The following is a 24,669-nucleotide window of genomic DNA, read 5'->3' as shown; positions in this document are numbered from 1 at the left end:
AGGTGACTGTTCCAGACTTGCCTGTGCCCTGCTCCCTAATACTTGAGTGTGGGGCTTGCCAGGTTCCTGGCAAGGGGAACCCCTCAACTCTGGGGAACCTTGCAACCTGCTCCCTCTGTAGCCCATTTTCAGTATTGGGACTGGGGCTGTCCCAGGCCTGATGTTGACCCCATCCCCACATACGCTCATGCTGCCAGCCAGCTGCTTGTCAGCATTGGCTGATAGGTGACCAGTGAGTGGGGGGAGAGAGCAGTGTACTTTGGGATGTTGGAGGAAAGACCTAACACCTGATACGTGATATGCCACACATTCATATTAAAGCATGATAGAAACCAGCTCCAAAAAATATCATTTTTCAAGCAATGTCTTTGTGGCTGGTTGGCCATTTTTATTGTGCATTAATTACTTTGCATGTGTAACATGTCTAAAAAAATTGTATAATGCAGTTAATTGCACAATAAATGTAGTTGGTGTCAGGCACCTATTATGACAGGGATTTTTCATACCCAGTGCCAAGAAGTTTCTCAAGTATCCTTCTGTAGATTTTAGGTAACCTGCATTCTGGATCCCTCTTGAGGTTTTTTTTAATATGCAATTACTGATCTTCTTCTACTGATCTTCTACTGATCTTTGAGGTACCCATTCAGGTTCTGTGTGTACAGCATGCAGTGAGGGGTGACAAAATTCTCATGGGAAAGTTTAGGGATGAGAGGATGAAGTGTACCATTAGGTAAAGTTTCTGAAAAACAGAGGCTTCTAATTCCCCACAAAACATAGGATTAGTCTGTACCAGATGGTTAATGCTCAGTAGCCTAGGTAAAAATTCACATTGCACCAGCTACCCCACACTACCTATGTGGGCACTCTTAGTCCCCATTAAAAGTAGCTCCATGCATTGCAGCTTACTAACTCAGCATGTGCACACTGACTTGCATAGACTCTTCTTTGCTAATGGAGTATGCCGTGTCAAATGGAGCTGACCTTTGTAAAGCTGTTAGCATCTGTATATGGTATTAGTGTTTGCTGGAAGTTCATGCCCTAGTTTACTGCATACTAAGTCTGGCAGTAGAAGTCTTGCCCATAGACACTTAGGGCACTTACAGATGTGCAGCTCCCTGGTCTAATTCGTGGAGCTTCACAAGAAGTGCCATGAGTTAGGATGACTCCTGACCCATCAGATGTTCGTGAGTTAAACTGACCCACAGTTGGGTCAGGAGGGTGTGGGATCCAGCTCTGCTTTGAAGGTGATCTAGCCAAGGAGCTGCATGTCTGCAGCTTCTCTCCCCTAGCCCCGTTCCCTGCTGTCCCAGCTCCAGTGCTGTCTACATGATGGGGGAGAAAGGAAGGGAGGGAGCTCAGGTTGGGGCTTGCCCAGCCTGTGCTGGAGAGGGGGGCAGGTGGATTGGATCCCCCTAAGGTGGGGGGGTGGGGCTCCAGTCCACCCATATACTCTCATATAATGGGGGTTATTTGCTGCACAATCTGGGACTCGTAAAGCACTCTGCAGCCATGCACTTCTGTCAGGACATGGCCGTAAAGTGCTTTAAAGGAGCCGATTGCATAACAAATGTAACTTCTGTATGCACCCATAGAAGTTACTAAATCCCACTGCATTTTAGTGCAACTCCTAACTGCCTAAATTGCTGATGAAAATGGTCCACAGGCTCAGAGATGCTTCTGAAAAATTTACCTCTTACTATCAAGCAGACATTTTTCTCAAAGCAAAAATTGCAGGGCTTTTAGAAAGCATTCTGCACCTATACTGTATGCAGAGGAACACACTAAAAGGTCAATATTTACCTTATGGCATTACAGGATACTGCAGGATATAAAAGAATTTCACAGTTTATTGGAGTTAAGTAAATAGTCCATACATGGCTTATGCAGTAAGATAAATAGCCCAAGAAATGTCACTTTTTTTTTTTGTTCATAGATTCTTTTAGGTAAGTTAAATAGATGGTAATTCTCACACCTCTCGTTATATCACAGATTTTTAAGGCTAGATGCACATGATCATCTACTCTGCTTTGCTGTGTAACACAGACAATAGCACTGCACTCTTATTTCAGCTTAAAGCTTGCAATATCTGTTTGCATTTCTGCATTTCTGTTGTTAAGGCATCTCATTTTGATTTAAAGACTACTACTGATAACAAATTCATCATATCCCTTTGTAAACGGTTTCAATAGACTAATTACTCTTACCATTTAAAATATGCTTTTAGTCTGAATTCGTCTCTGTTTAATTTTCAACTAGATCTGATTGTATCTCTGCTCTCCAAAATTAAAGGAACTGTAGTATTGGAAATCTCTTTTCCATGTAGACAGTGGTAGACCATGATCATGCGGTCACTTCTTACCCTTCTCTTAGGTAACTAGAAGGTAATTCTCCACTCTCTCCTTGTATCACTCATAGATTTCAGACTTCAGATCACTTTTCTGACCACTTTCCAATTTGTCAATACCCTTTGAGCTGTGCATTGGCATGCATAGTTCCAATGGTCTTGCTAATACTGGAGCCAGAGGGAACGACACTATTTGATATGTACTGGTTCATCCAAGGGTTGCCTTTATTCTCTTAGCAACTGCATCACACTGACTGACGTGTCCCCATAATTATTTGCCGCTGCACCAATTTTTGTGTCATCAGCAACTTTTATCAACAATGCTTTAGAGTTTCTCCCAGCTAGTTAAAAATGATAATTAATAGCATTGGGCCCAGAACCAATCCAAGCAGGGTTCCACTCAAAAAAGCCCTGTCTGGTAGTAATTCTCCATTAACAATTACTGCTTGCAGTCTATCAGTTAGGCAACTAGTTTTTAATCCATTTGATACGGGTATTAGCTTTGAATACAGAGAATTCAAGGACTGAATCCAATAGGTTACAGAAGTCCATTATGTTAACAAGGTTATCTTGGTCCACCAAAATTATGATCCATCTAAAAATAATAACAATTTGGTTGACAAAATGCGTCTTCCCTGAAACTATGGGCATGAATTACATTTCCATTTTTTAAATTGTTTACTTGTTGCATCCCATGCTGGCTTCCTGTCATTCGGACTAGGAACAAGGTCAGGCTAACCGTCCTGTAGTTTCCTGGATCATCCCGTTTACCATTTCAAATATTGGCACAACATAGCCCTTTATTCAGCCTCTGGAACTTCCCCAGTGTTCAAGATATCTTTTAATATAAACAGTAGTGGTTCAGAGAGCCCGTCAGCTAATTCTTTTCGTTCTCTTGGGTGCACGTTATCTGGCCCTTTGTCTTCCAGAGGGTTTAATTTTAATCATAGGCCGCACGATCAGGTGGGCCACCCGGGCCCACTTTTAGCAGGTTAAGTTATATAACCCACAAATGCACAATTGTCATTCTGGTTAAAACTGTATAGCTTTTTTTTTTTAACTGCACAGCTAGCTAAATGAACGTGCTAAAAGTTGGTTGGGCCACGGCCCGGGTGGCCTACCCTGTTCTGCGGCCTATGATTTTGATAACTATTTAAATTCATTGCAGATGGAATGGAAAGAAATACTCTGTCACTCTAAGTCTGTGAATATGCCTTTCTGCTCTTTTTTCCCGAAGACAGAACAGAAATATTTCTTGCACGCTTGTGCCATCTCTGCATTATGATGAATAATTTCTCCCTCAGGGTCTGGTATCAGATCTATAACTTTGCATTTGTTCCTGATATATTTAAGCTTTTCTAATTAATTTATACCATTGCATCTGCTTTGGAGTTTTCAGCCTTTTTTTCCCCACTGTAACCTGGCAATGCAGATGCTGGCAGCCAGTCCTACTTCCCGGTTTCCCAGCATTCTTAGCACCGCTTCCCATGACTTCTCCAAAGAAGGACCCCTGGAGTTCACTTTCTCACCCCCCGAGAGGGTCTGGTAGCAAATCAATGAGTGAATTTTCTGCACAGAAAGAATGGACAGCAAACAGCCAGGTGTTTACTGCCTGCTCCTGTGCACAACAGGAGCCCTGGGAAAGTCAATACATCCTGTTTGCAGGGCATTTTGCCAGCTTTTATTGGCCTACTCTTGGTATATTTTTGTCTTAAAACTACCAACCTTTCTACAAGTGCTTGTTTGCTGCAGGGATGCTTCCAAAACTCATCCCAGTGGTGCCCATCTCTCATCCAAACTCTCGCCCCCAGGTCCAGCTGGGACCTGGTGGGAAATGAGCCCACGTTCACCAGCAAATTTAGAAAACCTCACCTGAACGGTGGGTTTATTATGCAATTTGGCCTCCTGGTGTCATAGTATTACTGTATCTGCCCCACAGGGCTTGCTGTCCTGTGGGCCCCTCTCCAGCCACCTTTTCATAAACATGCTAGGAATTGGGGTAGTTGCTTTATCCCCCCAGCGTGCATAGAAAGGACATACGATACAAACATAGCGCTCTCTCATATACACCTGCGAGGATGAGATACTCCTGCGTAAGGGGCTTGGGACTCCCTAAACCAACACCCTTTGAGTCATTTTATCCTTAAATAGGCAAAACACTTAAGAGACCTTTGCCTTACAGCTCCCAACACAGCCACCTTATTCCCCTCAGTCCTCCAGGCAGGAGCAAGGCTTCAATCTCCCCTAAGGACAGCGAGATACTTTGGGAGATATCTCAGCTAAGCAAATGGATCAGTTAGTTCGGTGAGTCCCATTGCCTAAGTCCAGCCTTGGGTACCACAACAGTGTCTTTCCTGCGCTGCCTCCTTTATAACGCCTGTTTCTCGGTTTCTTTTTCTCTTCCAATTATTTCTCGACTTTAATCATAGTAATGATCAGGCCTGCCCCTACACCATAATCAGTGTCGCCCACTGCATAATGCTCTCGGGGCACCGAAGAATTTCCCGTGAGCTCAGAATCGATTCCTGGAGTCTTTACTCGGACATAAAGATTTAAACCCACCCTTTGCGTGAGAAAAGGCTGACCGGTTTGGTCACGGGTACACAAAGCTCGGAGTCCGGGCATGACTGTTGAGTCCTGCTGTATTGCATGAGCCAAATCCTCCATTTTCCAGAGGTTAGAACGTATCCAAAAATGAAAACAGAAGACGTCCTCTTCATCCGCAGTGTCTAACCTTTCTGTTCCAAATCTAATTAATTAGCTAATGTGCATCAGTCCTTTGGAGAAACTGAAGCCTGGGAAAAAATCCTAACAATTATTACTCCTATTATGAAGGCCTGTCTAAATTTTGCATTTCAGCCATTTTTTCCCCCCTAATCCTCTCTCTAGCAAGTCAAGATAGAAGTGACTCCATACTCAGCAATATACCTCTAACAAGATAAAATGCCTCTTCCAGGTTTTTTTTTTTGTAGGGCTTTTTTATTTTTATGAGACTGAAGTAATAAAATTTAAAATGAGGTCTCTCTGAATTTTTTTAGCTTCATCCTCAGTCTCTACAGACTCGGTAAGAGCAAGATTCACATATTCAGCACTTTTTTGTTTCTTTTTTTTTTTTTTTTGCCTCTTGAGAACACAAAGTATCAGTGTCGAGCTGCAGAAACGATAATGTTTGGTGAAACAAACCCCAGAATCTATTTTTTTTTCTTCTTTTGTTTGAATCCTGCTTCTGACTTGTTTTATTAGAGTTTGATTAAAGGGCACGTGCCCCCTCTGCTGGCCATAAAATGGATAGCAACCCACGAGGCTTAAACACCTAAAACCGAAAAGTTCAGTCCTTTCCACTACACGTTGCTGGGAATCTTAAAAACTCGACTCTCCTGTTGTTTCGCGCATCACACAGCAACTCAAGGCACTGATGAAAGGGCAAGATCAAGACCGTGGTGTGGGGAAAGGAGTTGAGTTTTTTCTGTGCCCTCCAAAGCAAAGCTCTTCAGAAGATTTTGTACAGGCAAAAAATCTGATTTGGGGCCTGTAAATGCCTTCAAGCCAGTGCAGTTTGGTGTATGATCAGATGTAGTGAATAAACGGAGGAGAAGCACTGCAGATTTGAGAGGCGAGTTCTTCCCTCCGTTGCGTTAGTGCAGCCGAGTCATTAGGGTTGCAATCGGGTAACTTGAAGGAAAATGCAGCCCCTGTGCTTTAGTATAAAATAATATTTAATGCTTAGAGTCAGACTCTAACAGGACTTTTCCTTAGAAAGCAGAGGATAACATTCCTGCAGCTCTCTGAAAATTAAGTTCGTAGCTGCATTGCAGGATAGGGAAAGGCCTCCCTACGGGATTGGGCCCCATTAGCCGACATGCTCAAGAATGTAACAGAGCAGCTATGCCCTGAAGAAGTTATGGACTTACTCAGATCATCTACGATGTAATAGAGTATGATGCCCTTGCATTAGGTGGAGAGGAGTGTTATGTACACCAAGTATTCCCCTCCACTGCCTGCTTTTCTTCTTTATTTAAGTCAGTAGCCTAAGTAGGGGGTAGAAGAGTGGTGCACCACCCCCAGAGGGGGCATAAGGTTGCCTGCCGCTGATGCTACCAGCCCTGCTGCTACCACTGTCCTGGCCACTGCCCAGGGCACAAAGACTGCTTGTTATATATACCTCTGGTATAAGATATGTTCAAGGGAGAGGATGTGTTAGATGCCTAGCGCTTGTGGAGACCTAGAAACAAAAAAGGCATCATCTCTGAGCTAGGTGCCATGGAGGGAAGGGCCACTTGGCCTTTTCTTGACATAAATAACCTTCCTTACTCATTGTGAGAGCATCTCCATTCTTCACGCAGAGAAGCTGAGGGGTGGACCAGTGCAAAGGGTTTCACCAGGCTTGTCTGTAAGCATCAACTGAAATCCCACCGAAGACCCCCCAAGTATGGGCTCCCATGCTTTGCTAAATAATGAAGGACCCAAACACATGCTTAAAAAGAAGCTTTGGTTTATGTTTGGTTTTTTGGGGGGTGGGGAGAAAAAGGAGGGTGGATGAATCAGGGCATAAAAGCTGAGCAGGCCTCTGATTCAGATAGACAGGGAATGATGGGAATAGGCAAGAGCAGAAAATATGTGAAAAAAAACAAACACGCCCACAACAAATGGGGAAAGAGGAATGCTTTGCTTTTTAGAGACTGTCTATTCCAACAAGCCTGGCTTGTTTCATGTATTTCGCCAGAAACAGAATAGTTCTGGTTTCTGGATTTTGGTGTAGACTCGTCTTCCAGTCCAGCTTTGAACTCATTGCAGAAAGGATTATTCTTCTTGTTTATACAGTCCCCTTCGTGTGTGGGCTATAGCAAGGAATTTGGTGACGTCTGTACCTGAACTCAGGGAATATCTACCAGGTGCCATGTGTTTACAGCATTGTTGTTGCGGGCGTCATCATGGTTAGTCATTTGAAGGCATTGGATGACTGTGCATCATCCCAGGGTTTAGAAACATGCTCATATAGCACCTTATTTAATTGCAGCTGCACCAGGGGCCTTTGTTCTCTTACCTTTGCTAAGCTCTGCTCGTTTCTCATTGAAGTCAGTGAAAAGTATAGAGCTGAAGACTCTCTTCCCTCGGTTACAAACACAAAGGGACACAAACACGCCCAAAGCAAAGTATTTTGTATATTCAAGCTAGTCATCACATGGTGTTTTCTGCATCATTTGAGCAATTCATTAAACATCAGTGTCTCATAGATCTGTGAGATGATATAAAGCAACCTAGGAATTCACCTGTGTGCTGGGGAGTAGGTGTTTGTTTTATATTGTTTGTACTCCTCATACTATATCATTTTATAATGAGATGAGTGTGTGTGTGTGTGTGTGTGTGTGTGTGTGTGTGTGTGTGTGTGTGTGTGTGTTACAGCTTAAGAGCTGCAGGGTTGGGCCCTGCTCTGGACCCAGGCCAAAGGCTGTGCTGTCAACCCAGCTGTAACTGGACACTTGATCAATCAGGTTGAGGATTAAAGATAGCCAGACAAGATGTTACCTCCCTCTCTTACGTGCCATTGGCCACAGATTTTGACATGCGTTAACCACAGTAGCCCACTTGATATATCTTTAGCCTTGTTCATATATATGCACGATGACATACAATAAACTGGGCTTAAAACCACAAAACAAAGCAAAAAACCTCAAATTAACCCATGCATGCTAGCATGAATACACAAGCTAGTTGCTTTGGGTGTGTTTACATCCCTCAGCGGTAATAGGACAGGAAGCGCAGCCATTCATCTTTATGTGCGCTCTCATCGTGTCTACAATATCATACCTGCAGGACAAGTGCGGACATCTTAACACAACATGAGCCGTCAGGGTAATCCATTCTTAGTGTCTTATTGCTAGGGATGTGTGCAGCAGGTAGGATTCAATGAGACTGTTTTAAAGACAAACCTTTGCTGACAATTCAAGCTCTCCCAGAGCTGGCAAGGCTTAGCTTCAATTTTTTCCTCTAATACTTCCACAGCCAGGCCCTGACTGATGTCCAAACAGGAAAGGCTGGGGCTCTGCAGGAGAGGTCGGAAGGGGTGGGATTTCCACTGAGGAAGTCCTGGAAATCCTCTGCAGAGCCCTAGCATTGTTGTGAGTCTCCTCGGCCAGATATTTGGATCCTAATGATTTGTATTTGCTTACTCTTCAAGGGGCTGAGCCTTCACCTATTTGAGTGAGCGGGAATCTTTGCCCTGACTTCAAAGGGTGCTGGATCAAGTCCCAGAGAAACATGTAAAGGTTTGGGAGCGCTTACCTGGACTCATCCCAGAGGGCTGAGTGCCACTACAGTTCCAAAAACAACATTTACTTAAACAAATGTTTTGGTCGCTTTGAAGGGAGACACACAGAGTTTGAACCATTCAGACTGGGTTTCCAAAAGGGTTCAGGCCAGGATTTTCAAAGCTCAATTCTCATGTAAACAAGTGCTGTTGAAAACTGGGGGTTGTTGAGCCCTCGGGAGCCAGACATTTTGTGTAGGTGCCGACACGGGAGGCAAGCCTGCTGGAAAATCCTGCAGCTTCATCCGTTACAAGTCCTGGGGACATAAAGCTCACTGGAAACACATTGTAACTGAGCTTTTTCATTGGCTTTGTATTCAAATACTTAAAAAGTACCTTTTTTTTCTCATGCAGTTTTCCAGCTCCTTGTCGGATGGCTTGCAGACTGGTAAGTGGTTTAGATTTTTTTCCCATTAAATAATCCACATATACTCCACTGAGATTAGGGACTCGACTCACCAACATCCTCCCAGGTGTTCCCTTCAGATTCTGCTGCTGTTGGTGCAATTGCCCACATGCTTGGAGCTAGGTGTGTCCTTAAGTAACTGCATGAGTTGTCACTACGCTTGCATTGTGCACCTCTGTCTTCTGCTTGAAACGTGCTTGGAGAGTCATTTACACCCAGCCCTTATGGGGGGAAAGGAGCTGAGAGAACAGATACAGGGTTTGGTGAACCCAGGCAGGGTTGTATTCTCCGTGTTAGATAGATAACAGCCGGCTGCCAAAGAGACAGATGAAGAAGTGGGCTGGTGGACAGATGGAGGAAATCTCTGATTCCAGTCTCCTCTTTCCTCTCCCCAAAATTCAGCAAGAACGACTTCAGTAATGATGAGGGCTCCTTTGGTGTTAAAGGTGTCATGACCAATGTTTAGGAAGCATCCTTCCTCAACACGCATACTGCGCAGGCCAGTTCCTTGGTCAGCACACCAAGAGAGTATATGGCTCTTTGTTATTAAACTTAATGTTGACCGGGCACATCTACACGAGACATTTAATGTGCAATTGTCTAATTAGCTCTGCAGTAAATGTCTCAGCATCTGCATGTGCAGTGCTTTTAGGACAGAGTAAACTAATTAACTCTGCCATAAGTTAGCACTTGTAAATACAAGTACTAGCCTATGGTGGAGTTCTTTACTCCAGAGCAATGCACATGTAGGCACTGATGGAGCTGGTTAGGGCATGAGGTGCTTCAATGTGGGGGATGCTTGCTGGCTAGCTCCATACTGATGTACCCTTGTATCCCAGCCAGCCCCTCCACTGCACGTTGAGCTGGGTCGGAGCAGCCCCAGGCTGGGAGCCTGACCTACAGAGCCCCCTGTCAGCCGGGACTGCTCCAACCCTGCTCAATGTACTGCAGTCCCAGGAGCATGTTCAAACACAGCACCTTGGAATAATAAACTCCGGTGCAATATGTGCCGGAGTTTATTACTGTGCATTAATTGCATGTGTAGATGCACCCACCCAGATATGCCCTGATTCTGTCCCATTGAAGTCAATGACAAAGCTATCCTTTACAGTTGTGTTATTGGTAATCACTAATAATAAAGACAGAAAATGTATTTAATAAATTTTCTTGCAAACGGATGGCAACTTTCTCCAATGTATTCATTGGTCAGTGATATTTGGGTTACTTTCATTGGCTCTTGTTGCTGACAACCCAAATCTGAAAGTCCAGCAGTGTAACTAATTACACTTGGTCGTATGAATCAGGCGGTGTAGCCTCAAGTCCCTTACTGGTTGAAGGGAGCTCTTCTCATGAGATTTCCACTGTGAGGGTGCCAAGAAGACAAATGCCACAATTAGTTTCATGTGAGTATTTGAGCCCCAAATTTGGCATCTGTGAGCATAGTGGCATGGATCTCATGACTACAGGATACAATCCTTTTGGCCAACACGTGCCCTGACTAGTACCCTGTGAAAACCAATTGACTTCACCAGTTTTGTACAATGTGCAAATCAGAGGCCAGCTTAGATGACCACACATAGCTTTCCACCTAATTTTTGGATCCATTTATAACATAATCTTGCCCACAGAAGATTTGACACACTCCTGCTATAATCTAGAGAGGAAAGAGTCACCTAGCACAAAGTTTGGGGTGAAGACCTTACATCCTGCAAATAATAACAATGATACTTGAGTCTAGTGGCATCAGTGCTTGAGAGGACCAGGGCACCACGATCACGTCTACACAAGATGCTGACTGCACAGCGGCTATTTACTACTGCACAGTAGTGTTGCATGGCACGAAGCGAGATGCAATGCTATTGTGCAGTAGTAACGAGATACTGAGCAGTCAGCATCACCAAAAAGCCATTCGGGGACACTACTGCACAGTAACGCCAGTTACTGTACAGTCATTTAGTACTTGTGTGTGCAAGTACTAAATGGCTGTGCAGTCACGACTGCACAGTCAGCGTCTCGTGTCGACACTGCTCGTAACTCATACAGCCTAAGAATGAACTGTCACAAGACCATAAATGCCTGGGGTGAAGAGATAAGCAGGCTATGGTAAAACAAATGGTCCAAAATGTTAACAAACCATAACACTGAGCCAATGGAAACTAGCAGCAATCGCTGAACTGGACTGAGTAAAATAAAGGCTTTGAGCGATTGGAATTGCTTTGAGAATGAACTACGTGGTGCTACAGGACACTTCTGGCTTTCCCATACTAATGCCTCTGTTTGGAAAAAGACTATTCGTGGTGGTTAGAAACTGTAAAAATCAAGAAACTCTCCATCTCGTTGGCACAGCATATGGTCAAAATTATGCAAATACTTATTAAGTGTGAATTCTTTCCATCATGAATCAGCATTATTTCCAGTGAGACTATTCACAGTAGTAAGAACAGATTCGTTCATCAGTCCTATTAGCAAGAACTTCCCATCAAGAAGGCTTCTAGCTTAAACTGAAATTTGGACCCAAACCGAACCATGTAGGAGTTACTTAGAAATGTTACTAGAATGGGCAGGTTATTCTTATAATTTGTTTTGCGATGGCTTTTCAGATAGCTTTTCAGTTATTTCTAGCCTGGCCCAGGTGTAAAAGGGTCAAAACACCTTGCGTGAAATCTATGTCCTATGGAAGTCAGCAGGAGTTGGTCCTCTGAATAAAATGGGGAATCCCAAGAAAGCAGGCTTTCTCTGTTGTTTTCACATGCTCTGGAAATGGGAAATGCGAGAAACCTTTCAAGAAAGCCCGTTCTGATTAGAATTGTAACTTAAGATAAAAGTCCCTAGAGGCTGAAGAGCTCGAATAAACTTTGGATAAGCCTATGGTTATCTTGGTGGGGATCTGTGATACATTTTAGCTGTGCCTATCACTCATCTTGGCATCTCCAGCCCAGTAGAATTGCAGTTCAGGTGAATCAGATGACATCCCAGTTCATCATACTCCCACTGGGAACATTTGCCATGGCTCGATCCAGGTAAAGTGTAGAAAACTGTGACTGCCAGCGTCAGGACAGCTCTTCTCTCCGTAATAGAGTTCACATAAGCTAATGAATAAGAGGTTATTGATCAGAAATCCATTATTTGATTGATGGGTCTCGACAATGCAAAAACTAGCAGATGAAAGCTTGAACAGTTTAAAAGATCACCCAAACCTCAAAGCTGATTTGAAGCTTTAAAAGTCAATCTCTGCCTATCAATTATGGGGAGGCTTTTTTGTACTACACAGAGGAAAGTTATTCTTTGAAAATTTGCATGGAGGATGTCTAATTTAATTTCATGTAATAGTCACATTTCAGTGACAAATGTCAGATCATTGCTTTTTTTCAAACATGTTCAGGTTTTCCAGCACTTACAAAGAATGAACACTGATTCAGTAATATGTTTAAATCAACCGGTGTATCAGACTTTGTGCGTTAATTATGTGCTCAGATAGAAAAAATTGTTGCTTTTGCTTTACTAAACCTATGGCTTGTTATGAATAATTTAAAAAGTGGAATGGGAACACTTCTCAAAGCAGAGATGCAGAAGCCAAATAGTTATTTAGTGTTGAGGCAATGAGAAAGAGGAAGACAAGTTTTAGTTTGATGCACAATGTCATTCCTTCAAGTGGGTTTTTCTTTTATTTTTCTCCCTCCACGCCAGTAGTGAGCAAAGCATTGGGTAGATGAGCAACAGAAAAATACAGATCTAGTGGACAGTGGAGGTGACTTTGGCTTCATGACTGAGAGAGAAGAGCTTGTGGGGCGGCTGCAGGACCGAGAGATCAGTGATCCAGATTCGGTTTCCGGCTCTGCAGCAAGTCTTCTTTTGCAATCTTGAGCAGGTTTTTCAAACTTTTCCAGGTCCTCAATGCTCAAAGACAGGGCCAGATTTTCAGAGAGTTTATCGAGTCTTTATAAACTCTGTGTAGATGCACCCTAAGTGTAAAGCAGGATCCCTTTGCTCTACCTCAAAGGGATCCTGGTGGTTCATGGAAAGGTTCAAGGTACCCAACGGCTTCACTGTGCAAAGAGGGGCTGGGTCTTTCTGAAAATCCTGGCTTTATTATCTGTGCCTTGTGTGAAAACTGGTGGCGATACTCAAGTGTCTCAGAGGGAGGAGAGGAAAGGGGGACTTCAGGGATGTTTATGAGGGGCTCAGGTGGCCAGTCCCAAAGGTATTTACCAAACTCTCTGTCCTCATTTCATCTCTTAAAAGTTGAAAGGACTTTGTACTTAGGGTATATTTATGGGGAGTGTATACTGGGTCCAGTCCCTATGACAGCCTATACACATGCTCCATGTGGGCAGTCATAGGGTGGGGGGAGGAGCTTTCAATTGGAGTGTTTCCTGGATAGCTGCTCTAATTAAAACAGCTCCCCGTCATGTGTATTACGTCTCCGTGCTTTTGAAAATGCCCGTGGGATGCTTTAGCTAAACCTCACTGGACAAGCTTTAGGTGAAGTGCCCCTGAGGCCATTTTCAAATTCTCAGGGGCTTAATACAGGTGACGGCAAGGCAACGTTGGAGCGTTCCCATTAGAAGACAGAGCTGACGATGAATTGAGCCTGCTCCGACACACTGTAATTAGGAAGTGAACGAACACACCTGTAGGCCCCCTGAATGATTCATGGCTGCATTAATAAAAAATCATTTGTTAATATTTATACAGAAATAAATTAGATGATGATGTCATCTTTTACAAGCACGTTTAAAAAAATGCCATCATTGATGTTGAAACACTTGACCTCTTTCAGCCTAGTTATTGTTACTAGGTCCACAATCTACAGGATGCTTGCAAGGTCTCTCCGGTGCTGTGCATGTTTGTAACCTCCCGCAACCCTCTGCTAATCACTTGATTAACCTTTCACAGGCTTTCTGTAAATGCACCCTTCCAACAAAGCATGCGATAGACCCTGGCCATGCCAGTCCTCAGAGCAGTTGTCGGGAGGTGCTCAGGAACAGAGGCCCCCATGCCGCAGAAAGGCACTTAATAAAGGGGTGGGGGAGAATCTGCCTCCAGCCAAAGTTTTCCTCATGCACAATGTCAGCGCGCAGGCTGAGCCCCAGGCAAGCGTTCGTTTTGTTTTCCCTTTGCAACTTGATCGTGTTCAACTTTATTAGCGCGCTGAAGACAATGGCCTTATCTTCCAGCGAGATCCTCAGCCCGGCACACGCTCTGTCAGTACTTTCATATTGTGAGACTCGGCTCCGGGAAATAATGAGCCAGAAAAAGAAGTCTTGTCTTGACATAACAATAAATGAGGTGAAACTTTTTTTTTTTTGGCGAGAAACTGGGATTGGCGCATAGGAAAAAAGAAGGGAAAAGAGATGGTTCTATTTTAATATGAAATATAAAACATCCATTGTACAAGAGTGGAGGGTTTTTCTTCTTTTTTTTTTTTCCCCAGCAGCAAAGAAGGAATAAAGATAAAGGCTACAAGTGAATGAATGAGGAGAGAAAACTAAGATAATGCTGTCGATAATCAGTTCAAGGCAGAGCATTATCTGTAAGGCCATTGGCCCAGCCCTAGGGGGAAGCTTTGTAACTCTTCTCTATATGCATTTTAGCTCTGCTCATTACCATAACTTCTCTTTGAAACCCATCTCAGTGTCTTTCACTGGCTGGAGTGACACCTGCCAGAGAGTACAGGCTGCCCAAATAAATCAGTGCTAGGGATGCTGATGCCGGTCAAATCCTTGGCCCCATCACGGTGTGACTGCTCTCAAGACAGTTACCTGTACACCATGGCTACTAGCAACAGCATAATGTTCATTCTCATGCTGGAAACTCACTGCTGAGATCAAAGCCTGGAAAACTCTTTAAATCAAGGGCTGAATTTTTATTTTTTTTTTGCATGTTTGTATAGTACCCCAGCACAATGGACTCCCGTCTATGGGGTTTCTAAAAATTACATGCAACAGAGATGATAATAGTGAAGCAAGGAGAGTCTTAGATTTGCACCCATTGTTCCCTCAAGAAGCAGCCCCTTCTTTCTCCCTACTATATCCGCTTGGAATAATATCATTTTGATTGCCACTAGTGTTTAAACAGAGAGCGAGGCTGTGTTACCTGAGATTTTTACTCATAGTAAGAGACAGTCCCTGCTTTGAAGGAGCCAAGAAAAGGGAGCCTGTAAGTAAGTGCCAAACGTTTGGCGATTTTGTGATGTGGATATTTGCTAAATATCACACGCCGGCAATGATCTGAGGTGGTTTCCAGTTCTAGCAGGTCAGGAAACCCGCAGGACTGACCGATGCTGGATGATCCTGATTCCCTCCAGCCCTCTCCAGTCCAGCAGCAGAAGAGACATCGCCAAAATGCTGCGACGGATAGGGCTGGGAATGTCTGTCTGCTCCCTGTCTTGAGATACCCGGCCTTGCTCACTGATGGTTGTAGCCCTTACAGAGTTAGCAAGCAAGAGCTGCCATGTGTGCTTGTAAAGCAGAGGGCTGTAGGATCCGTGTCTGTGACACCTCCATATGCAGAAAAGTGCCAGCTTTGAGGAATGGATTTTTTCTTTTTTTAAACAATGCCAGCTTTAATGACCTTTCGGTTCTCTCCCCTCTCCAGACACGACCGATATCTATACCGATAACTACGAATACTATGATGAGTTTAGTGAGATACAACACAGCATCCACACCCTCCTCCCTCACTGGAGTGCTGACTGGGTCTACAACTACTTTACCCACCCTGGTATGAAGGTGGGCTGGGACCACCCAACTGATAACTGTTTTGGGGGAAAGGGATTAAAACCCCAGTGTGACAGCTTCACTCCAAACGTGACGATCTTCCTCCTCTTGTTCTCCACCTCACTGTACCTGCCAGCGTCCTATCCCGATTAGCTAGGAGAGATGGCCTGCAATGTTCTCACCATTGTATTTCTTGTGGAAGGAGCCTGTGTTTGCTCTCTGGGTTTCGCAGAATAGATTCCAATTCTGCAGAACATTTCTGATGGCTGCTACAAAAAAACACAGGAGTATTTTTTTCTCTACGTGCTGTAAGATGCACTAGCTGCTTTTGTGCCATGCACGTTCTGCATCGATGCGTGGAACCCAAAGATTGAACAGATACTCAGTTCAACAGCAGGAAAATACCATGGATCAGATCTTGGGCATCACTGGTCACCCAAAAGGTTGAATGAAGCTGTAGGGGGTTCCCCTGGTATATAGGGAATTTGGGTGATGTGCACTGGTTTTGCCTGCTTTGTGCCTTGCCTAGGTTGCCTGTGGCAGAGAAGGGCATAGCTTGAGCAACCCATCCAAAAGTGACCCCTTGCTGGCTGATGGCTCCTTAGGACTCATAACCATCAGATGTAGTTTAGGGAAGCACTGAGGCCAAGGCCACAACTCTGGGCTAGACCCAGGGCCTAAACAGTCCCCAGCTCTCCCTAGGATCAGGGACAGAAAGGTGACTTCTCGCCTCCTTTGCTCGTTGGCTTCCTGGCACGCTGCATGCAGGCCTGGCACATACCTGCATCTCACTTTTTATACCTTGCAATTTAAGTAAGAACAGGTTGATTCAGGGTCCCAATCCTGGTGGGGATTTCTAGGAGCTACTGCCATGGTGGAACTGATGATGAGTGTTAAGACTAGCCAAGCTCTGCAGGAGACTAACTGCTAGGTTGCTCCTGGAAGAAGTGGGGCAAAACCCCAAATCCAAACACCTCCCTGCTTCAGTAGAGTCCTTGATCTCTGGGCCCATCTCTTGGCCATCTCTGTTGCCAAAATATCTGACCTGGTAGCCCTTAGCCAGGCAATCTTCCCACTGCTTCCTCATTGATTAGCATGGCAATATTGCCCCAGCAAGTTGGAACCAACACAGCAGGGGGAAAAACAGCATATTTCTGGGCTAAAAACAAGCAGCACTGGGGTGGCTGGATCTGAAAAAGCAAGGCCTTGGGATGGGGCGGGGGGGGCTGTAACAACTCCTGCCTTTGTGCATGGGGACAAGGGGAGATGTGTGACACACTCCCCTGTAGGTTGCACAAGCACTGCAGAGCTGAGCCTGGCGCTGTTAGGTACACTGCTGTGCTAAGAGGATGACCCTGGAAGGGGCCACCTCTCCAGTGCAGAGCAGGGTCATATTCTGGGGGAAAATTGACCCGAGCTAGCGTGTCAGGAAAACACGGTCCAGAAGTTGTCATCTAAATACATGAGCAGGATAAGGCAATGTCGAGCTACAACCCTTGGGAGAACTCAATATAAGAGCGTGTAACTATTAAGGGGATGGAGAAGTTGTAAAGAAACAGCCTCTGTCTTTGCCCCAGTAGATCCCTGCTCATCCAACCCTTGCAAAAATAATGGGGTGTGTGAAAGGCACAGAGATAACTTCACATGCACCTGCCCCAAGCCATATACCGGGACTACATGTAATTCAGGTAAGTGCTTTTTTTCCCAGTGTTATTGTTGTTCTGTATATAGCACTGTAAATGTGCATGGTGCTTCACACAACATGTTGCTTACTGCCGTCCAGGGTAGGGTATTGCAGTACAGCCACATGCACTGGCCTTCAATTTTACAGTCCAATCCCATGTGTAGTCCTGGAGCAAGGCCTCCAGGAAAGAAAACAATCAAGGTGTGCACAACCGGCACCCGTTAGCCAGGTCAGCCCTATGGAGGTGCTCTGGGTCTCTAGCCATGTACTTCCTCTGCCTTTGTGTGTTCATCTGAGCACAGATGTTGGGTGTGCATGTTGAACTCCTTCTAGATCTTCTCTTTGCTTTTGCCTCCCCACAAACTGGACTTGTACACTTTAAACTTCTTTGGCCTGAGCAAGATTCAGCCCTGCCTTTTCCTGGACACTGCTGGCAAACTTCCTGGCTGAGGAATATCTCCCTGTTCCCCCTTGAGGGACCTCACAATCCATCTAGTTTGGACTGCCCTGCAACATCCCAGAAGCAGGGGTATCTCCTTTCCCCAAGCTCCAACCCTATAGGCATTGTGGGGTTACTCTTTGCTTCTGTGAACATATGCGATAGCCATAGCATGAAACACTTAGGCTTCCTGGAGGTTTTTGCCATAGCTATTCTCTATGTAGACCAGGTGAAAACACCATTCCCTGCTTCCTTCCCCACCACAGTTGAGTTTTTGTTGGGAAGATGGTTGAAGTTCTCTAGGATTGTCTCTGCTGAATTATGGACTCTCTGTCTCCTGAAACCAACTCCTTTTAACCTTGGCTGGTCCTACACCCAACAAATTCCTCCCTCTGGACAGAATTATGGTGCCTTTATTCCCCTGAGCCCCCCGGCCCTTGCTCTGATATCCTTCCCTTCTGTTCTCCTCCTTTTGGGGGATTTTCAGTTCTCTCCTTGCAAACACATTTGTTCTAAGTAGAGTGTGTGTCGTGACCACTTTTCTTAGTGTTTCTGTTGTGTCGCCCGCACAGTCCTACTCAGCTGTCAGCAAGCTGGCTTGCCCAGCTTAGATATGGAAGTGCTGGTTTTTTAACTCCTTAGCAAGAAAACAGTGCAGACCACCTTAAGTGAATAAGCACGCAGCGAGCACAATGTCCCAAACTTCATTAGCATGTTGTACGTAGGTGGATTCTCCAAATCGTCCCATTGGGAATCAAGTAAGTGGCGGTACCTCTTCCATTTTTTTCTGTGTGCGCATGTTGAGGTACACACCAAAGTGTGATCTTTTGCAGAAGAGTGTGGACAAATTCCTGAAGGAATCCCATGTTTGTGAAACTCTCCAGTGGAGAGGTTAAAGGTTAACATTTCTGTTTGGGTTCTTCCATCACCATAGCCAAAAGTGGCATTAGAAAGTCCATGGGAAGCTTGTCTCTCTATGGCATCCATAGGACTCAGCTCCTGTGTGACACACACATGCATGTCTGCAGATTAACTCAAGTTTCTGTCTTATTTGACCACCACAGTGCTGAACACGTGCCAACAACACAGCTGTCACAGAGGAGACTGCCTTGTCACACTAACTCCACCTTATTTTCGGTGCAGTTGTATCCATCCCTACAAGGCACCCAACTGCCGCAGAGGTGAGAAAAGTTTCTCTTCATTTGCATGAGCCATAGCTGGGCCTGGGGACTACACTACATGCTCAGCCCTGACAGGTGACCTCTCCATCTCCACCCAGTGTCCAACTGGAAGCCAGCGGATCCCTTGGGAAGTATGTGTACAAGGAGGAGTCTCCTACCACTCCCAGCCTAGGTCAAGGTCTAGAGGTTCTTCCTTCTGTGTCTAAGGATCTGATGGGTCTGATATGCTATCCCTGCTTGCAAAAATGATGATGGGCCATGTTCAAAACCTTCAAACATTCGTACAGTTGGCCAACTCCTAGCAGAATAACAGTGGGTCTTTTTGTGTTTTGAAACATTTATAGCATCATTACAATGCACCCCAAACCCATGTCAAAATGGAGGCACCTGTGTACGGCACAGGTTAAGATCAAAATCTACTTGCCAGTGTGTCAAGCCCTTCAGAGGGAGATTCTGTGAAATAGGTATGTAAGAACTTGGCTCTCCCTCCTTCCAGGGGAAGGGTGACTCTCCACCTATAGCTTTCCAAAGCAACGCCCAGTCCTACAAGAGATCCCCTAACCAGTTCTTACACAAGGGCCCAAGTATGTAGCTGGAGTACTCATATGCTCAGGGTGGGTTTCAGTGCAAGAAGCTGGTGTATGCAGTCACAAAGGATCCTCCCTGAGGTTGGGTGGCATTGGCAAAGCATAGGGGGTGCATGCAAGTACATGTGCACCCCCTGAGATCGGCCATGCACCCCCTGGAAGCGCCAGCCACAAAACTAGAAGTGCCAGCAGAAGTGCACTTCCAGTTTCAAGCCCCCCCCCCCCCCCCCCCCGTTGGACCGTCCCCCAGTTGGCAATCGGCCACTGGAGGACCCCCCACCCCTCCGATCAGCAATCTGGTGCCCTCCCAGACTCAGGAGGCACCAGTCACCTATGTTGGGTGGTCCTTCCAAAGGGCTCCCTTGGCTGATGCTATCTAAACATTGCTTCAGCAATCTCCCACATGTAGAAAAAAGTGAGTGAGTGGGAGTGCATGGGCTCACACTTGTAAGGGAAGGGAAGGTGGAAAATGCAATCTCTTACTGTGCACACAGTAGAGGTCTGTATAAACCTCAGGCCAAACCTGCAGAGCCAGTCTTTTTAATGAGCACTCAACATGGCCAGCTTCACTCCTTCATTAGCTTTCAGCCCTTACTTCCAGACTGCTTCATATCAGCATCCTCTTTCCATAGGACCAGATGATTGTTATGAACAGGACGGCTACCAATACAGAGGGAGAGTTAATCAGCTGATAAATGGGAAGATGTGTCTTCATTGGACTTCTCACCTTCTCTTGGGTGATAAGTTCATTGCATTTATAGAGAATGCTGACAATTATGGCATTGGTGACCATAACTTCTGCAGGTAATCTCCTAATCTACTGCTATGTACACAGAGGTCTCTCTCAATTAATGTAAAGAAGTCAAGCCAAAGAAAGCCACTCAAGTGATTTGGGGGGGAAGGAAATTCCCAGGCGATATAAACCTACTCTCTGCTACCTGCCTCTGTTAAGACCATTGTGTAGACATCCCTCTAATAGGTCATCTTGGACTAGCAGGAGCACAAAACCGGTCAATGGTCATCCCCAAGGGCTGGGGATGGAAAGGTGGCAGGAAGACACTTTATTCAATCTGCCCAGGGGTGTTGCTTGTTAAAAATGAAGTAACATTTCTGGAACCTTAAACCTTTAGTTAGTCTTTTTAGCCATGCTGTTGTGCACCCTTTAGTTTTCAACTATTAGACCAACCTCTTGAAGACTTCCCAACTCTGATTAGAGGATGTTGGAAACTGTTCCCTTCAGGAATCCAGATGGTGATGAAAAACCCTGGTGCTTTGTCCAATCCGGGAACAAAGTGAAGTGGGATTTCTGTGACATTTCACCCTGCTCAGAAACAGGTAGAGAAAAGAATGTCACTATATGTGCACCTAGTCCAGACTACTAGGTAGTACTATGAAGTGTGTCAAGGGTGTGACTGGGACATGGGCAGTCGGGGCTTGATCCCAGAGAGTCACAGCTCAGGGAATCAGGGACAGACAAGGGCAGAAAGCAAGGGTCCCAGCCAGAGTCAGGAGATCAGGAGCAGGCAGGTCAGGAGGCCAAGGTCTATAAGGGACCTGCACATACATGGTCATCCTGATTATAACCAGAAACTAGGGGAGGTCATGCAGGGATCCAGACTGGAGTCACTAGGTATGGGTGAGTGGAGCTGGCAACTGTAGCTGGGATGCGGGCCATGCCCCTGCAGCTGGCCGGTGAAAGGCAGAGGTGTGGGTTGGTCTCAGGAGCCTCTCCATGCAGGCAACTAGGGTCATCTGTTAGCACAGTTAGGCCAGGGCCAGCACAGGGAAATTTAGCCTGCTTGCTGCCCTGACTCCTGCCAGTCTGCCAGGCACTTGCTTCTAGGAGGCAAGCCAGAAAACTGTAGTGCCACTAACAAGATATTTTTAAACACCCCTTCTATAAGGTCTGCCCAAGAACCTATGACTGATATAGTGCCTTCCCTGCATGTTGCACAGAGAAGGCAGCCAAATGAACTGTATCTGAGATGCTTACTGCTCAGGGCAAAAGATGGCAGCCTTGTCTAACCTGGAATGATGGGTTATTGGCAGCTCAATGGAACCATTTTGCACTGGCACATCCCCCATTTCCATTCCCAGTCCAGCAACTGTGCCAGATGTTCAAAACCCAGCATTTTATCCCTTCCTGTGATAACTAACATAGACCACGCATCACCTATCTCCCCCCTGTGCTGCAGAAGAGGAGCCAACGACAACAGTCAACCCTACTGAGCCACCTAAAACATGTGGACAGCCAGGGACTGTGAGATCGTTCAAGAGGATCTATGGAGGGACCAAGTCTACTCCTGGCAAACATCCCTGGATGGCATCCCTACAGAGGAAGTATTCATTGAGCGCCTTCGAGCCTAAGGGACACTTCTGTGGAGGAGTTCTCATTGAGCCATGCTGGGTCCTCACAGCAGGACATTGTGTTCAGTAAGTGCCTATCCCAGGCCCAGTTAAGTAGCTGGGAATAGAGTTGAAAAAATCAAAGAGCAGTGATTCGTGACAGTCCAGGTTTTTTGGCCAAGATACCATATTTGCTCACATACAACACACCCTGGAATATTATATACATCTTGTTTTTGAATGGCAGAACGAAGGAAAAAAGATCCGAGTGACTGAGTACCAGCCGCTAGGGAGCCCGATGTGCTCTTTGCACAGCTCCTTGTGGGCCACTCATCCCCTTCTCCCCACCCCGCCGGCCCCCCAGGGTCTTACAATGCAGAACATTACCATATTTTGTTACTCATGATATGCACCCCAATTTCCAGCAGCTTGGGGCTTTTTAGAGGGAAAAGGTCCGTGTTGTACACAACAGAATATAGTCTACTAAAGTGAGTGGGATTTGATTTCAGTTGACAATGTTAAAATCCATCATTTTCACATTTCCAGTGGGATATTTTTCATGGGATACTTTCCATGCTTTGAACATGCTGGTTGGTTCAGTTTTTAATCCCATTTCTGAAATGCAAATAGATGTCAAAAGATTTGCATTTCCTGCAAGAGAGACATTCTGTTTCCTGAACAGCACTGGTAGTATTATAGAAATATTGAGCCAGCTCCTCACTTGGTGTAAACAGCACTAACTTCAGTGGAGAGACATGATTTTTGCCTCAGCTGAAGATCTGGCCCATAATATCTAACAATTTCTTCAGGGTTTATTATGAGGGTTTTCAGAGAATGCAAAATGAAGGGGTACAGGCATCTTCATAAAATAATAGAAAATTTAGGTAAAGTCACCTGTGAAATCATTTTGTCTGCTTCCCTCCTAGTATACCTTGGCTCTCACAACTCCTTAAAAGAAATCTGGTTGCCTTTGACACTTTTGTTGCATATATTCAAACATGATTTGATTTCACCTCCTGATCAAACACAGGCTAAGTGTAACGAAGGCTATACCATGTATTCAGCACCTTCTAGACGGGACTGTACGTGAAGGAGAGAGAGGGGGAAAACCGGTATATGTTTCTACATTGGTAAATTCCATATCTAGATCCGATGCATGAGTTACAATTCTTCTAAAATTGGATTAAATTTAGGAGGATTCTGATTCTGCATGCTTTGCCCTTCTTTTCCACACAGCCAAGTGGAGATTTTAATTAAAACCAGATGCTAGTGACCAGCTAAGTGCAAGAGGTTAAGGACACACTCTAAGGACGTACTGAGAGCTCTTGAAGCAAGGTGTTAACTGTACAGTTCTCTCCATCCTCTTCCCACATGCAGTCAGCTTGCAGAAAGTAGTTCATTTTTGGAGGCGTTTGTCTGTATCAAGCACTAGAATTGACTTGAACCTTAATAAGTAACTTAATAAGAACCTTAATACAATAACTTAATAAGAGTGTCTTTCTCCGTCAATTTTCAACGGCTGCTAAAGGGAGACTGCAAAGGTTTTGTTGCGTCTGAAAGAAAGGGATTTCAGAAGAGCAAAGAAAATGCCGAGGAATCCAGAGTGATGCACGGCACGAGCAAGAGGGACTTTAGAGCCGTAGAAGAACTCGTTAGGTTGTCTAAATAGCAGTTAGCTTTCAATAATGTGTATTAGATTTATTTTCCTTGCAAGTTCATGCCTGCTGGGTGCAAGAAATCTTGGAGTCCTACTAAATTACCATATGCCATTCTGTTGTGCATGACTAGCATAGCACTCGACTGCTTGTGCTCCAGCCGTGGGCCAGGCATAGACTATTTCCGTATGTGATCTGCTGAACTTTCTTCATAGAATAAAAGAAGAAAACCTGCAAGTGTTCCTTGGGAAGCAAGACCTTAAGAGAAGCGAATACCATGAACAAAAATTTAACGTGGAGAAGATAATTAGGTATCCATTGTACAGAGATGTTGATGACATCCCAATCAATGATATTGGTAAATTCCTACTGCTTTACAGATTGCATAGCAAATACTTTTCTGGGGGTGTAGCAAGAAAGAACCTATTCCCCTCATTCAAATCAAGGGGAGGGATTTTATAGCTACACTTCACTCATCAGTTGATCTTCCTCCCACGGAGGTCAGCAGATTTCACCAGGGTGAGAACAGGGTTTATACAAAAATTTAAGTCAGTTCATAACTGGGTATAGACTTCCTGGGTTCACAGGAGCATTAAAACATGAGACATGAAGAAGCAGACGCATTATAAAATAGGGCAGAATCCATCAGCAGGTACAAATAGTGCTTTTCAGGCATTTTCACACTTCATGTCCATGCTCTGTAGCCTGACAAAGATGAAAGAGGATTACAATTAACAGAGAGTCATGCTTTATCCTATAAACAGCGCTGCTTAAATTGAAGCCCTTTGATGGCCATTGTGCTCTGGAGACAAAGTACGTGAAAACAGTGTGTTTACCAGATTCTCAGTTTCCTGATGGGACTGAATGCCACATCTCAGGTTGGGGAGAAACTGAAACTGGTGAGTGGTATTTGCTAGTTAGCTGACCTCGGTTGTAGTGGTGTCAATAACTCTATTAGTGGATTTGCTTGGTAATTGCCTGGATCCAAGTATAGACCTAGT

General features: G+C 44.9%; 1 protein-coding gene across 7 annotated transcripts in view; it reads left to right on the top strand.

Annotated features, from left to right (window-relative positions):
* The window catches only part of HABP2 (hyaluronan binding protein 2), a 137,962-nt gene that overhangs the window by 101,256 nt on the left and 12,037 nt on the right, over positions 1-24,669 (top strand). For 3 of the 7 annotated variants that reach the window (XM_019485957.2, XM_019485956.2, XM_059730143.1), the window contains exons 2-11: positions 9,006-9,039; positions 15,655-15,780; positions 17,354-17,464; positions 18,964-19,080; positions 19,425-19,544; positions 20,300-20,471; positions 20,908-21,002; positions 21,863-22,100; positions 23,884-24,026; positions 24,433-24,567. In XM_019485957.2, the coding sequence (XP_019341502.1) occupies positions 9,006-9,039; positions 15,655-15,780; positions 17,354-17,464; positions 18,964-19,080; positions 19,425-19,544; positions 20,300-20,471; positions 20,908-21,002; positions 21,863-22,100; positions 23,884-24,026; positions 24,433-24,567 (1,291 nt within the window). The remainder of the gene's footprint in view (positions 1-9,005; positions 9,040-15,654; positions 15,781-17,353; positions 17,465-18,963; positions 19,081-19,424; positions 19,545-20,299; positions 20,472-20,907; positions 21,003-21,862; positions 22,101-23,883; positions 24,027-24,432; positions 24,568-24,669) is intronic. The other 4 variants (XM_059730145.1, XM_059730144.1, XM_019485958.2 and 1 more) reach the window with 3 other exon arrangements.

This window comes from Alligator mississippiensis, chromosome 6, assembly GCF_030867095.1.
Source record: "Alligator mississippiensis isolate rAllMis1 chromosome 6, rAllMis1, whole genome shotgun sequence".
Lineage (NCBI taxonomy): Eukaryota > Metazoa > Chordata > Crocodylia > Alligatoridae > Alligator > Alligator mississippiensis.
The sequence above is the reverse complement of the archived record's forward strand: the minus strand, read 5'-3'. Positions and strand labels throughout refer to the sequence as shown.